The sequence below is a fragment of the Sinocyclocheilus anshuiensis genome, unplaced genomic scaffold, assembly GCF_001515605.1.
Source record: "Sinocyclocheilus anshuiensis isolate Anshui unplaced genomic scaffold, SAMN03320099.WGS_v1.1 scaffold507, whole genome shotgun sequence".
Classification (NCBI taxonomy): Eukaryota; Metazoa; Chordata; class Actinopteri; order Cypriniformes; family Cyprinidae; genus Sinocyclocheilus; species Sinocyclocheilus anshuiensis.
This window is the reverse complement of record NW_015551034.1, coordinates 648933-666146: the sequence shown is the minus strand read 5'-3', so window position 1 is coordinate 666146 and position 17214 is coordinate 648933. Positions and strand designations below refer to the sequence as shown.

At 37.3% G+C, this 17214-nt stretch overlaps 1 protein-coding gene across 1 annotated transcript; it reads left to right on the top strand.

The window, feature by feature from the left end:
* Positions 1-3711: 3711 nt before the first annotated feature.
* Positions 3712-15926, top strand: chmp2ba (charged multivesicular body protein 2Ba). The gene is made up of 6 exons (XM_016450842.1): positions 3712-3872; positions 8438-8529; positions 10308-10502; positions 12045-12147; positions 14150-14256; positions 14669-15926. Exons 1-6 carry the CDS (start codon positions 3839-3841, stop codon positions 14786-14788), a joined length of 651 nt encoding a protein of 216 aa, XP_016306328.1. The 5' UTR covers positions 3712-3838; the 3' UTR covers positions 14789-15926.
* The last annotated feature ends 1288 nt before the right edge of the window (positions 15927-17214 follow it).

Here is a 17214-nt window from a genome sequence, read left to right as displayed (position 1 = left end):
GTTTTCTAGCCATATTATTTCCACATCATGAGCCACAAATTGTGTTAAATTAGAGGTTCATGTGAAATCGTGTCTTCTCTAGAGTGCTATAATTCATAAGCTTCACCAGACACCGAGAACACAGCAATATCTCCACCAGAATGAGGTAATCATGTGCATAACTATCCCATCATGCCTTAAGGCAGTGTTAACAGTTATCTCTACGACATCAGTGAGGCGTAAGGTTTAATGGGGTTCAATTTGTGTCACGGGCAAAATCAAAGAACGTCATTTCTTGGTAAAATTTAAAATCCTTCCCCAAGACAAATGGTGAAATATGTCACAGAGGTCTTAATGGGAACATCAACAAGCATGTCCTAGGACACAAAGATCCTCTTCACATTTTTAATTGTTCAGAAATCACACGGTCACAGTCGTCCTGCATTTCAAATTTGAATGTTAATTGCATATGCGACTCTTGAAAGGCGGCTCATTCCTGCTGGTGTGACCACCATGGAGCAGGTTCAGACTTAGGCTTTTCATGTTAATTGGTCACCTTCATTATTGTTCATTTAAATAAATGTGCCACTCTATCAGGACCATCTTCAGCACTGATTGGACTTGGTCTACGAGCACCAGATAATTGGATGGTTTGTTTTTGTATTAAAATATTGTCCTTTTGGAAAATGTGCTTTCTGAAGAAAATTAGCGATTAATGTCATGTTAAAATTGTTTGAGACAATCACACTGATCTTTGCTCTTTGAACGTCATTGGAAATATCAGATGGATTGTTATCAACAATTAATTGTTTAAAACAGGGTTTCTGCAGGTTTTGTGAATGCAAATGTAAGACATTTTTAAGACAAAGTAAAGAAAATTTAGGGAATCAATTGAAAAGAACAATAAGTCGATATGTTCTCTTAAATGCAAATGTCTTGTATTAACAAAATACAACTTCCAACTGATCTCTATTACTTTTTAATTAATTTTACAAAAAAAAAGGCTTAAGGCTTGAATACCTCCCAACCACTAGAATATGAAAATAATTTTTACTGTACCCTCTGATCACACTGCAAAAAAGCTCAGAAAAGAAAACAACCTTTTTTTTGCAATACATGCAACATTTACTGCCATGACTCTATACATTTAAGACTTGGACTTTAAGACTGCTCTGATTTAAGACCTTTAACTGCGAATAAGACTTTTTTTTTTTAGACCTTTTTAAGACATGCAGAAACCCTGTTTGAAAAAAAAAAACACTTTTTGTCTTAAGCATTTTTGTCAAAACACTTAAGCATGCCGTCTGATGAAGGCTTTCCATTATGATAATTGATTTAATTGGAAACGGGATTATTAGACACATTAAACATTCCATTTTAGGAAAGTTGCTCAGAACACAACGGCTTATCAAGCAAGCTATTGTTAGTAATAAACCTCACAGATTCAGTCACAGGTCCTTCATTCTGCTGTGCCAGCACTTTTAGTAATTAACAGAGAATGTGGTTAATTCCCATGCATCTCTGCCTGAATTGCTATAATTATACAACTTGCACTGAGACCTCCATTCGACCATGAGCAGTGCTGGCACACAAAGTCTGTTTAGACTTTCTATTTCTGAAGGACTGCGTTCCTCTATGCCTCTATGAAGGACTCGTCCTCCTGATGCCCTTCTGCCTTTAATGATTCTAATTCCCCATGCAAATACCATTCATTTGCCTCGGTTGAATAATTCTGGCCTCAGTTTAACCCTAAGGCTGTAGTTACTACAGTGCAGAAGAAGACCTGCCACTGGGACCCCATTTTGTAGGTGTGCAGCCCCTCACTCGATCATTTCAAAGGCTGAGGGTGCCATTGTGTGCCACTATCCATGCATTGGACTGATTAATTATGTGGTTATTAACGGTGTATGTGACAAGCACTCATGCAGAATATGTCGCTGCACTCCTGTGTGTGTGTTAGGAAAACTCAACAGTGGTGATAATCTCTCATTACCGTAATCCCTGGTTGGGATCCAGTGCAATAGTATGGCATGGGACACTCTGATGCTGTATTCTTCCCCGGGCAGATGGAGTGGAATCACTCACTCGATATATTAACACCCCGCCACCAGTTCAAAACAGTCGGGCAAAACGCATTCATCACCATGAAGATGTGGCTACTAAATCAGCGTGATGAGACCCAGATTCAACGCTCCTTGTTTGCATACATCTATAAGTCTGTCTTGTTAACAGTCATGTCTTGAACACTTGCATTATAGTGTCATAAAGATTATTTTGACAGTCTAAGGTGATTCATTTTACATCGCATAATTTATTATATGCCAAAACTACTGCATCTCTTTAAATAAATGATATTGATAGCATCGAAGTGGAAGGATTAGCAATGAATTCTGGATCAGTACACCTCCTCTAAACAGCAACACTATAACAGGAATAGTGAAAGTATCTAATTTCACAGATGAGATATCTTACTTTATATTATTGGCTGGAAACATAGTTAGCACATTAGCATTAAACGTCTGCCAGCCTCGGGCAAATGCACTAACAGAGCAGATAGATAAATGTTTCAGAGGACTCTCTGTGGGACTTCTCCAAAGGCACAGAGAAAGATTCCCTCTAATATGAAATGGAGATTTTAATATACTTTAAAGACACCCTCAATAGCAAATAAAAGTGTAGTTTTGTCTCATCATTGCAGGCTAGGTCTGTGTGCTTGGGGCAAGATGGATCACCAGTGGGCTTATTACCATTATTAGCACATTTAGTGCTAGTCCCTGTTGCCAACCTTGCTGATTGTAGGAAAACATCTCCCTAATAACCTTAACGAGAATAATGCCCCAGGATGCGCCATGTCCTCCTTAGAGAGAGGGTATAATGTGCTGGGGGCCACACATCCGCTATCCCTCCCAAAGTCACCCGCACTGCTCCTCCTGTCTCGTTGGCTCTGGTTTCTTAGCTGTGGGGCAGTAATCTCCTGTCTGCTCCACTTTACCATACCATGAGAATTACACCCACAAGGAACCGAGCCACAAATTGTTCAGATGGATGGAGCGTAAAATTGATAAGAATATTAAATTTGCCATTTGACAATGCTATGGCATCTATAACGTGCAGTAAAGTCCACTGGAGTGATGGATACTCCAGAAGAATATGGCTTTGTTTATATTGCATGATGGTAGGAATTGTAGTGCTTTTGTTATCCAATAAATTTGTTTAGAATAAATTGGGGGAGAAAGGATTGTTTTGACTAGACTATATGTAGTCATTATGCGGTTAGTTGACATATTGATCTTTTGTTTATTTGTTTAGCCTAGGAATTAATTACTCATTTACATATGAAAGCGAAAGGTAGCAGTTTCGTTTAAAAAATCCAGCATGTTAATCACATTTTGTCGTGACTAGGCCTAATTCATTTTAAGTGGTCCTACAGTCGGTGTGACGAATTAATTTTTTAGAGAACGAAAACTCAATTACTGCGAGTTCATAAAAACTGCATGTATAATAATATAGAAGAAATTGTTTTAGGTGAATTATAGCAAGTTCCACTCCAGGACACTCCTGAAAATGTCGATCACAAGACCATGTGCAGTTTGCTGAATTGCTGAAGTAACAGCAGCTCAGAGCGCTTTGTGGAGGGAGGCGCTGCCCCCTACAGGACGTGAAGGAGAACTGCGCCGCAGACCCTCGCCCGTGACGTCCCCATAGCGCGCGGTGTGACTCTGGCATCAAAGTCAGTTGTGCTGACACAAACCAGGAAAACGAGACCTGTGAGTGCATCGATAGACAGCTAGGCTCAGGCAGTTAGACAGAGAAACTAGTTTTACACTGAATTAAAGAGAAAAACAGTGTCTAAGTTATCATGGCATCTCTGTTTAAAAAGAAGACAGTTGACGGTAAGTCACTTTGTTAATTGTTTTATTATAGTTTTCCATGGTTAGATCCCTGATTATAATTCACACCTGTCTGCCTGCTGCTTCTTTTGAAACTTTATCAGCACGTTTCACCTGTTTTGCTGTTTTTACGTACGGAAGTCACAGTCATAAAGGCGGAATATTTGCTACATGTGTGTTTTTGTTATTAATAATGACTGTGAATAAACAGTAGCCTAGGCTACTTTCATTATAATAACAGGTGTTTCATTAAAAATCATGACAGTTGTACTCATGTGTCTGTCCGTGATCCATGCGTTATGTCTTCTAACATTATTTATATAAAAGTTTGTTTTGTTTCTTTTACATAAATGATTTTCCACTGTACCAAAAGTGAAAACGATTCAAACCATTATTTCATCGTGAAAAGTAACAAAGCCACTCATCAAGATTAGTCAGTATCATGTTGGCTACCTCATTTACAGGTCCTTTTTAGATTCTTTTACATTGAAACAGTTTTTTTTTACATTATAGATGTTTATTATATTGAGAGCTCAACATGCAAAGCAAACAGCATTGTGAAGATCAAATTGCTTTCTGAATATTTGGCATAGTTAGCTGGTTAGATTAACAGGTTATCTGCCTCAAGACTCAACTGATCATTGTATCATTCAAACACTTCCATTTAAACCTGTCTCCAGTGATTAACAATAGAAACACTCATTCATACAGTTCATACTATATTTTAAAAAACCATACTTATCTTTTTGTTTTAGGTTTTTTTTTAGATTCTGCATTGTCACTATCCTAATTTGAGAGAATGTTTTAAAGTTCTTATTTATTTATTTGCTTTTATCAGCTATAAAAATAGCTACTGCCTAGTGCCTATACAGACTTATACACATGGTATAGTCTATAATAAATAAATATAAAGCAGAAGAGTTGGAGGTAAACTGATATAAAATCATTTGAATCAATCATAGTCTTTACTCACGTTCTGATGCTTTTGTTATGGTCAAGTAGAATTCCCATCATTCCCGAGCCTTTGTCCTCTTGACCTTCGTGCCAAGGTGAGCCAAGCGTCATCGTGCCAAAGTATCCTCTCAGATGGCAGAGTTGGTTTAGCTCAGCGAGTTTTGTGGACGATAACCCTCCCTCAATACTACGTTTTCGGTGCGTCATCTTTTGCGTAGACTTGTACGTGTACACAAACTCTCTCATCAAGGTTTAGAGATGGGCAAGTAGCAAAATTATTATGATAAAGATGTAAAAAAAATATTTACAAACGCTTTGTGACTTTTTTTGTACTTTTCTTACTTTTGTACAATACTAATGAAGTTTTGTTTCACTTTATTATTGACATATATGTAGAATTCTATCCAAATTTTTTACTTTCCTACATTTAATACATATTTCATACTTTTCATAATTTAATTAATATTTAAACAACTTCATTAGATTTGTCTTTTTACTTATATTCTTACTTATATATATATATTTTTTCTTTTCTTCTATGATTTGCTTTCTAATAACTTTTTGATCAATTTGCATGGTTTTTCCTTTTTCCTATCTTATTTTTAACATTTTTTATTATTTTTATTAAACTTTTTTGACCTATAATTTAATTCATTAACTTAATAATTTTTCTTGTATTTTCTTTAAACCGTTGTCCTCCTACTACACCCTCTGTTGCTTCTAATATTGACCGTTTAACCTCACGGGATGTTATGATATGATTGGCATTCATGAGGGCACATGTTGGGCTGATTGCTGTGTAGGAGAGCGTATCTTCCCTATAGGCGTTGTGGCTGCACTCTGCTATCCTTAGAGGTGGAGTATGAAGAGGAACCTTATGTTCAGCGCATGTGTTTTAGCTTGTCCCTCAAATGCATGAAAGCAGGAAGAGCATGATCTTGCTGGCTTTGCTCCCAAACAACGTTTTTTGGGCTCCCCGGGCTCATGAAAGCACATTTCATTAACTGCAATATTCAGATCCAAAATAGACTGTGAATCAAGCCCATTTAAGTGCTCTTGTGGTTAAGGTGCCTAAATAGATTTTCTTCCTTAACGGGAGCATATCAGTTTTTCTTGACCACAAATACTGGCTATATTGTTCAACAAAAGCTATATTCTAAAACAAATTTAGCTTAAGCAGTGATAATTATTGTAAGCATGATGTGGATGGACCATTATGTTATGCTTTCCTATTTATTTTATTTTTCATCAAGTTTAAAACAATATCACACAAAACACAGTTGTGAAATTTTGTACATGCAAACCACTCATATTTTCTTTAGATGTTAGTTATTACTACAGTGCGAACAGTAATAATGAAAAATATTATTACAATTTAAAATAACCGTTTTATATTTGATTGTGTATTAAAATGTAATTTATTCATGTGATGCAAAGCTGAATTTTCAGCATCATTACTCCATTCTTCAGTGGCACATGATCCTTCAGAAATCATTCTAATATGCTGGTTTGATGGCCAAGACACATTTATTATGATCAGTGTTGAAAATCTGTGACCCATTTTTGTGTTGTTTTTGAGGTTTGTGTTTGGATTATTGTCCGGTTGGAAGATCCAAACATGGCCCATAAGATTTCAAACAGAATCAGTCACTTATTGAATCTTTGTACTGACCCAGAAATATATATTTGCAAAAGCATATATAAAGGCAGACGGGAACAAGTGGATGCAGATAGGGAGCGATGGAGAGATTTATATGACTGATCACATATGACATGTCTAATGATAGATGCTGACAGCAGATCCCCTTAAACTATGTGCTGGACTTGCAAAGGTAACTAGCTGAGACATGTTTCTTGCATTGGATGAATTGAACAGAACTGATGGGAACATGCAGAACACTGCGGGTACCACCGGAGTGCAGGAAGTAATGCACTTACACTTACTGTACACCTCTCTGAAGACTCACCTACAAAACACAGCGTAGTCCCAGGTAGGCAGAATTTTAACTATGGATAAAGTCCATTCCTCTTTGCTGCTTTTTCTAGCCCAGGACTGCCCACTTTAACAGGAACAATCCATCTGACTGATATGTACAGCGATCAACTTGTTTTGTTTTAATGTCAGGGCTGGATTATCTGAAGTTATCTGATTAGCACAATAATTGGCATGGAAAAACATGGAAAATAAAAAAAAGTTATTTGTTTTTAGTCTCAAAAGTGAACAATTTAAAACAAATGTTTTCTGTTTTAATATATATATTAAAATGTAATTTATTCATGTGATGCAAAGCTGAATTTTCAGCATCATTACTCCATTCTTCAGTGGCACATGATCCTTCAGAAATCATTCTAATATGCTGGTTTGATGGCCAAGACACATTTATTATGATCAGTGTTGAAAAAGTTCTGCTGCTTAATATTTTTGTAGAAGCTGTGATACTTTAAAAGAAAAGAATCGTTTGTAACAGTTCACCATAATCTCTTGATGAATGTAATGCATCCCTACTGATTAAAAATATTTTCCTTAAAAAAAAAATCATACTTTTGAACAGTAGGTCGTCTGAGACAAGGTCTTTACAGGGGATCTGTATCTGGGGCAGTTGTGTCTGATAACTGAATATGCTGGAGTTTGTTTTTGGATGAGCTAGGATAATTTTTCTTGAAACCTTCCCAAACAACATGTGGTGATGTAGGTACTGTTTGACAATTTTTTTTAAGGTCTTCTGACCCCGAGACTCAACTATTTTCTGCAATTCTCCAGCTGTGGTCCTTGGAGAGTCTTTAGCCACTCAAACTCTCCTCCTCATCATGCATTAGTACGATATAGACACACGTCCTCTTCCAGGCAGATTTGTAACATTTTCTGTTGATTGGAAATTCTTAATTATTGCCCTGATGGTGGAAATGGGAATTTTCACTGCTCTAGCTCTTTTCTTAAAGCTACTTCACTAATTTGTGAAGCTCAATTATCTTTTGCTGCACATCAGAAATATATTCTTTGGTTTTTCTCATTGTGATGGATGATTAAGGGAATTTGGGCTTTGTTTTCCCTCCTATTTATATTTCTGTGAAACAGGAAGTCATGGCTGGGTAATTTCATGTTCATAATCACCCTGGAGTGCTCAAAATTGTAAATATGAATGGGAATGTACTTCAGAGATATTTTACTCATAAGAATTTCTAGGGGTGCCAATAATTGTGTCCAACATGTATTGGAGAAAAACATTTATTTCATAATGATATTTCACCCCATTTTAAATTCTTATTATCCAATGAAAGGTTAGATTTTTGTGAATTTTATAAATAAAAGATCAAAAGGATTAACAATGCAGATTAATTTTCACAGCCTCCTTTGTTCATATTTACCAAGGGTGCCATATATATAATAAACATATAAAAAATCATGTAAATAAGTTGTAGCAGAACTTTTGCATTGTTACTGTAGACTGTCAGCCAAACGCCTTTACATTTTTTTTTTGTGGCTGAATAAGAGAGAGACCAAAGGAGGAGGGGAAAAGGGAGGAGAAAAAACTCTCAGTTTCGGATCAGTGAACTGTATGAGGATTTTCCAGACGGTTTTATTGCATGTTTTTCTCTGCCCCATCCTGTCACAGATATCATTAAAGAGCAGTCCAAAGAGCTTAGAGGCACCCAGAGACAAATCACCAGAGACAGAGCTGCCCTGGAGAGACAGGAGAGGCAAATGGTAAGTGGATCAAAGCAGTTTCATATCAGTTGACTTCAACTCTCAGCGTCCACCTCTTCCCTTCCAGCACCATGCGTCGCTGCTTATGCCAGAAAGTCCCTCTTTGATTTCTTTTTTATTGCATCAAAGAATAGAGATAGATAATTAATTTATTTTTGATCATCCTGTTAATTGCATTTAGAAACAGGTAGATTACGTGGCCTAAAACAGTTAAAAACAGTTCATGGCTCAATACTCATGAAGATGACTTGAGTGTTCATGTCGGCCCACCACACTGTTAAGAATCCAACACTCCCACTCACTCCCTCCATTTACGTTAATTGTTTCTATGTAAACATAAAAATGTGCATAATTGCTTCCCAAGAGGGGGGTTCTTTTTTCTTCATCTTTATTGTAATTAGACATGGATATGCTTTGTTGTCTATTTCATTTTTTTAAAATGACCTATATTAGAAGATAGCTGCAGGGCAGTCATGTGCCGCTGCTTTAATATCCCACACACGTTGAAAATCTGGGGTACAATTTAAAGAGTTTTTGGATGGTGAGGAAATGATAAAAACGTTTGAGTTTTGGGTGAACTGTTTTTGTTTTTCACCCCTAAAAAAAAAACTGCTCCAGATGGCGTCATATCTGTCATCTGCTGGATAATTATTAGTCTTCTGAAGTGGGTCATACTTTTCATTATCTGGTTTCTGAAAGGGTTTTTTTAAGCACATCAGTCTGTCACTTTTATTCTAGTTTTTCAATTCATAGTGCTGCCTAGTGGCTGACGTGACAATAAAACATCTCTAATAGGCCTGATGCTACAGCTTCATCTCACTCAGCTCTCTATACATGAATATTTATAATGATGGCATATCATTTTTACCATGGCGAAACAGTAAAAAATGCCCTATTCCAGTCATATTTTGTTAGTGACAGGTAAACATAGGTAATATAGACAGAAGCTGCCATGCAACATCGTTGTTTGTTAAAGTAGGACAGTGCTGTGTGTGTGTGTGTGTGTGTGTGTGTGTGTGTGTGAGCGAGCGCAGTTAATGTAGCTGCTTGTGTTTTGCTTAGCAGGCATCATGTGAGGTCAGAGCAGCACCTGCTCTAATGTGTGTGTCATTAGAGTTCATTCTGTCTAATGTGTCTGTTTAGCTGATCAGCATGAGTTTACCTGAGAGACTAACATTAAGAGCACACAAGAGAAAATAGGATCTGCTGAGGTAAATGTTAAAAAGAATATGCCTGGGATTTACATTATGGATTTAATGGTCTCCATCAGGTGATCACATGTTAAATTCTGGAAGTGATTGACTTTCCGATAAGCTTACATTTCCACTTACCAGATGCTAGTTAGGACAGGGTTTTTATTTGAAAAAATATTTGTCTAGTCTCACAATATTTTCTAAATACGTTGTAAAAAGAGAGTTGAATAGTCTTTAGTGCTGCACATGGAGTGTGTTGTAGTGTTGCAGGCTTTAATTCTGACGGGCCACCCTCACTAACACACTCTCATTGGAGATCTCTGCAGACACACACACTCAGTTTTCCCACATTGCATCTGAAAAAACACCTAACTGCTTGAAGTTCCTCAGGGCAGAGACCTGTTTTCAGACATTTACTAATGTAAAGAAACACAGACCTCTGGGTCTAAACAAGTAAACATGGCACAAGTTGGTCATGAACATGTCTGGGTGACTTCTTGTTCTGTCTTAGAAGTCAAAACTCAGTTTTGTTCCAATTACATGTAGAAACACCCATTGTTCACTGGATGTGTTTATTCTTAACAGGAAATGGAAATCAAAAAAATGGCCAAGACTGGAAACCGAGAAGCCTGCAAGATACTAGCCAAACAGCTGGTTCAGCTCAGAAAACAGAAGAACCGAACCTACGCCGTGAGCTCTAAGGTCACGTCCATGTCCACGCAGACCAAGGTCATGAACTCTCAGATGAAGATGGCTGGAGCCATGTCAACCACAGCAAAGGTAAGATGCTCAGACCTCCGAATGGATCTGCATGACTACCAAATTAGTTATTCCATTGCTGTCCATGGAGGACTTTACTGGAACCTCCTCATTACAGGGCTCTAGTTCTCCCCCACCCCCGATGATGGCTCTGTATTATTCACATGTAGCCTGATGTTCCCTGGAAGTGCTGGAAAAACAGAATCCCTTATGTAGCTAAGAACTTCAAAAGAATCCTTAAACAGGGTTTAATTATCATGTCGTTGAGGGGCTCCTTACTTCACTGCTATTATTGTGACCCAGTTTATATAGTTTCTGCACTACATTTAGAAATAACTCATATCAGGGCAATCTTTATGTGTTGATTCACACTGTCCTTATTACTGTTCATTTAGGGGTTTTCTATGATGCTTGAACAGAATTTGAAATATGAGACATGTTGTTCCTCTATGGCACTTAGAGCAGCTGAATTAATTGGCTTATCTATTTTTTTTTCAATAAATGTGATGGCAATCAACCAGAAAGACATTATAAATGCAATTTATATGGTGGTTTTGTTTGTTTTAAGCAAGCTCTCTTAAAGGGATAGTTCACCCAAAAATGAAAATGTGATGTTTATCTGCTTACCCCCAGAGCATCCAAGATGTAGGTGACTTTGTTTCTTCAGTAGAACACAAACGAAGATTTTTAACTCAAACCGTTGCAGTCTGTCAGTCATATAATGGAAGTGAATGGGAATCACGGCTTTGAGAGTCAAAGAAACATACACAAACAAAACCAAATTAAACCCTGCGGCTCGTGACGATACATTGATGTGTAAAGACACGAAACGATCGGTCTGTGCAAGAAACTGAACAGTATTTATATCATTTTTTACCTCTGATGCACTGCAATGTCTGAACTGTCCTGAGCGCGTCCTCAACAGCCTCAACAGTGTGCACTTCTAAAGCACGTCTTATCTTTACCAATCACTACAGGCATGTAGTGGCATCACATGAAATGCAGTTTCAGCCATTTAAATTCAGTCTCTGACTGCTCATTGATGGGGTGTTGTTTTTCTCGCTCATTTACAAGCCGTACTCCCACAAAAAAATTCAGAGTGTGTGTATCCAATCCATATTGTATGAGGAAGGAAGCTATTAATATTTCCTCACCTGATTGTTAATGCATCATGGGATTTGTAGTCAATCATAAGAAGGTAGCTGATGTAATAGATATGAGATGGGTGATAATGAGGCTGTGTGTAAATAATTCTCTGTAATCAGATAGGACTCTTCCTGTGTGTCTGCCCTGCCACAGTCTAGAAGCCCAGAGGGACAGTAAAACACACTTCTCTCCATGCGACCTATTTTTATGTTTTGTGTCATCTACTTACTGTACTCCCCCTTCTCACCAAATGGTATGAAGTTGAAATTTATGTTGAGCTGCATTCAAAATGTATTCTTCCGTGGTGGATTTTTGTCAGCGCTTGTGTTATTTTTATTACCGTTTTGGGCACCGTAAGGATGCTCTATTTATTCTCTGGGAGTGTGATGGATGGCTTGAACTCTTTCTGTCTTTCAGACTATGCAGACTGTCAATAAAAAATTGGACCCCAAGAAGACGCTACAGACGATGCAGGACTTCCAGAAGGAGAACTTAAAAATAGGGATGACGGAGGACATGAGTAAGTTCTTCGACGTGCCTGACACAAATTAGAGACTGGTTTTGTGGTTCTCAAATGATGGATCTGTTCAGGGGAAAGAAATGATGCTAAATGATATACTGACAATGTATTATATATTGAGTTGCATTGTATTTTTTCAATTCATCTCACCATATAATTACGCATAGTCAGGATAGCCAAATAAATAGGCTTATCAGCACTTCCCATAATTAACTTCACCTCATAAGCTATTCATCCAGACAACTTTGGCACATTTTATCTATCGCCTGGCTGAAGCAGCCAAATTAGGTAGATGCCAACCTGGACAGATTGTGTGACATGCTCTCATCCTCAAAAACCATGTATAAAACTGCATAAATTAAAAGAAAATATGAATCAGACTACATTAAAACTGGCTCACTTGCTACAAGGGCATAGTTTGTGCACACAGTGAGTTCTGTGCAGTGAATTATTGGCTACAGACAGCATGAAACCATCCAAATTCGTTATTGTGCAATTAACAATTTTGGCACTATGTTGGGTTGCCACTAGTTTTCAGTAACTAGACCTTAACGGCAAAAGTCCTAGTCCACATTGTAGCCAAAAACTGCCTGTTTAGACAGGAAGAGATAGTTTGAGTGTCATGTAAGTGACCAACTACAGTTTTTTTTTTTTTTATGTGCCGTATTTTGTTTTTATGTGCCATTTAGGGTGGATTTTACAGAAAATGCTAAAAAAAAAAACTGGATAAAATCATTTCAAATTTTCAAAATGAATAATGACTTAGGATAATAAAGAATAAGGAGACTGAATTAATTAGTAAAAAAATGATGAAAATGAGTTGCTAGTAAGTACTCCTAAATATCTTTCAACAGTTTGATGCCACTAACCTGAGATCCTCAGAAGCTCTCGTTCAATCTCTTACCTTGCAAACAAACTTGGTTTCCAGTTAGGTTAATAAACAACATTAAAGGGCTAGTTCACCCAAAAATGTAAATTCTCTCATCAAGCACCTGGTTCACGATGTCCTGGCTTTCTTCCTCATCACCCGATTCATCAAAAATCTCATCCAGTGTATCGTTGACTGAGAACAGAAAGTTGTAGAAGTTGGTGAAATTTGACAGACTATCCCAATCTCTAGACCAGTGAGTCTGAACTGGTTTTGTTTTAGGATCCGGATGGAATTAAAGGGTTAATTCACTCAAAAATTAAAATTCTGTCATTAATTACTCACCCTCATGTCATTCCAAACTTGCGAGACCTTCGTTCATCTTCAGAACATAAATTAAGATATTTCTGATGAAATCCGAGAGCTTTCTGACCCTTCATAGACAGCAATGCAACTGACATTTTCAAGACCCAGAAAGGTAGTAAGGACATCGTTAAAATAGTCCATGTGACATCAGGGGTTCAACCGTAATTTTATGAAGCTGCGAGAATACTTTTTGTGTGCAGAGAAAACTAAAATAACCACTTTATTCAACGATTTCTTTTCTTCCTTGTCAGTCTTCAATGTGAGTTCACAAGAGTATCATGAAGCATGTGTGTGCATTCCTCTGCTTGTAAACAAGCCGCAGCGCATGCGTGTTCTACATCAGCTGCACCACACGCATGAATGCGCAGCGGATAATGCTATGAGAGAGAACAATTGTTGAATAAAAAGTCGTTTGTTTTGTTTGCGCACAAAAGGTATTCTCGTACCTTCATAAAATTACAGTTGAATCACTATGTCCTTACTACCTTTCTGGGCCTTGAACGTGGTAATTCCCTTACTGTCTATGAAGGGTCAGAAAGCTCTTGGATTTCATCAAAAATATCTTGATTTGTGTTTAGAAGATGAAAGAAGGTCTTACAGGTCTGGAAGGACATGAGGGTGAGTAATTAATGACAGAATTTTAATTTTTGAGTGAATTAACCCTTTAATTCCATCCGGATCCTAAAACAAAACCAGTTCAGACTCACTGGTCTAGAGATTGGGATAGTCTGTCAAATTTCACCAACTTCTACAACTTTCTGTTCTCAGTCAACGATACACTGGATGAGATTTTTGATGAATCGGGTGATGAGGAAGAAAGCCAGGACATCGTGAACCAGGTGCTTGATGAGATCGGCATAGAGATCTCAGGAAAGGTAAGACGCTTGCTTTCTGTTTGCGCTGTTCTAGCGACGGCCCCAGCGGCGGCTTTCAGCAGATGGCTGGGCTCTGGCTGTGATTACTGTAGGCCTTTCTTTCGATTCATGAGATGCAGAATCATTGTATCTGATTGCAGCAGATGTGTATTCCCTTTGGCAAAAATGTAATACTCATATTACCGTATTCCACAGATTCTTTGTCCTGTTTTTCCCCAAATAAAGTGCTTGGGCTCTGTTTCTGTAGAACAGTTGGGATGAGCAATGATCATATTTGATTGGCGCCACATCTATTGCCCAAAACAACAATTAAACAGAGGCTTATGCTGGTAGAGTTGCAGCACCAGGTGATATGTGAAATCTGAAGTTTTACTGCTCAAATAAAGGGCTACAAATGTTATTGTTTCCGCAGATGGAAAGAGCCCCCTCAGCAGGAAAGATCCTCCCTGGCGCCTCCCCAGCAAAGTCTAAAGCGGCCACCATCTCAGACGCCGAGATCGAGAGACAGCTGAAGGCTCTGGGAATGGACTAAATCTCTTCACCCTCCACACATTTGTGCCCACTGCCACCAAAGGACTCAGAGTGGGAAAAGGGAGTGTCTAAGTAATAAATAAAGGAAGAATGTCAACAAACATACTCTTATTGGAGTATGGCAGTGAGTTACTGGAGGAGATTCTGTGGTCAGATATATACAGCAGATTTAGACGTTCTGACAAAATGCTCTCCAAATCTGCTGCACATATTTAAAGGTGAAGGATGTCATTTTTGCACCACTAGTGGCTCCAAATGGAGCATGATTGGGTGGGGCGGAGCTATCTGTTTGGGCGACCAATAGAAAATTAGGGGGTGGGGATATTGAAAAGTTAATGGCCAGAATTGCATACTTCCCTACTTTATAGTATGTAAACAGTAGTATGTTCAAATTCACAGTATTCATAAAATAGTAGACTAAATTTATCCGGGTGACCTACTACATTTGTCAAAATTCTGAAGTGCACATCTGATGGACATTTTACTATCACATTTGGAGTGGATTTGTGAATAACAATGTAGTGGCACAACTGACACTGGCATGTCACATGACAATGATAGCACGGTGAATATAGTACATCTGGATTGCATTCACACTATTAGAGCATACTTTTGTAACAGTGTTTGATTCAAAAATTACACACTTTACTTTTAACTTTGAAGGGTGCTATTACTGTGACCATGAATTGTCCTTTACATTTTTTAAATGTACACAAACATTGTAAGATTTGGTACTCCATGGAATTCCCATGTATTATAGGGCTAATCGTCTCATGTCATGTTAGTTAAAAGATGCTCATTTTGTGTATTTTCATGTCTTTTTAGGTTATGTATGACTAAAGGAAGTAAGTTACGGAAAACAGTTTTCCTTTGCAGTGAGGTTTGGTATAAACTCTTGCATACATACAAATCATATCTTGCATGAGAATCTTTGTCGATATGATAAAGTCTTTACTTATCAACCTTGAAACAACAGTAGTTGCTGAAAGTCAGTCAGTCTGCAGATTTCAGGCAGTCAAGAGTTGACCGATTTCACAGAAAATCACATAGTGTTTGATGGGCACAGACCACAGCTTTTGAGCTTCAGACCATGAGTCCATCCAATTGGAGGGGATCAGACATCGTGTTTGGATTGTATTCCAGCCTTTAGAAGAACTGCAGTATCAGTTTTTCTTTTCAATTTCATCTGTATGTACTTCTTTAAAAAGTTTTTTTTTCATTCTAACCAATAGTGTGTATATAAATGTACAGTTTATGCTTTGATTTGGTTTTCTAATTAATAAAGTACCTTCATATTTGTAAATAACTGATGTTTAACGTGTACTATAACCAAATTTGTACAACTATTAAGAGGCCAGCTGTAAATAAGAGGGTGGCCTGTACTGATCTGTTAGTAGTCAAAATGTTTTGAACCTCTACAATTTTTCTAATGGCCTTTTAGAGCATTTCATTAAATTAGACATCATTAGTCATAATCATAATGAAACATGGTTTTTAAATAAGGGCTTAATGAGTTTGTAGAGTGACCTTTCTTAAATGAACCATGGTGCAGTCCATTAATTTTAAAATAATTTAATGGTGTGGATGTGGAACTGCTGCAAGCGTTGGGACTGAAAAACCTGTGAAGTGCAGAATCTGCTGAAATACATGTGGACAAATCCATAATTTTGTTTTTATGTATGATTTTTTATTGTATGATTGTTTTTTTTTATGTATGATATATACTGAAAATGTGAGATCCGACCAACATTATCCCAGAGTATACTGTATTTATTGCATTTTTAGATCACATGGGGCGGTAAGGGATGTGTTGCTGACACAGACAATGGCAAGAGATGATGATCATATAGATCATCAGCCATATCTGCTGAGAGCACTTGTTTGCAGGTGAGAGGCTGTGCTGCCTCATTATAACACTGTCAGGAACAATGTAATACTGTAAATAATCCCTCAGTAAAACCCAGCAGAGCTCTGATGATTCCACTGCATGCAGTAGACAACAAATGAAACACATGCCACATACACACACACGATAGATGCTTAATTCTCTCCAAATGCAATGTTTGATTATATCTAATAATCTGAATCACAACACACTTACCATGTTGTTGCAATTCATGTGAACAGATTGCTGCAGAGTAATTTTATTATAATATGACAAACCAAGCATGACCACATTATTAGTCATTTATTTGGACAAATTTATCATTTCTTTACAAATTACATCACAAAAAGGTTTGCTTGCTTCATACAAAACTCTACAGTGCAATGATACATTTCCAGGATATGCTTTCTGAATATTTACATATTTTGCTAATATATTAATATTTGATTGGAATGCATTTAAATATATTGATGAATAAATTATTTTAAATACTTTAAAAAAAAGTATCAAGATGCTTTTCTGCCCTTATAAGCAATTTTAAA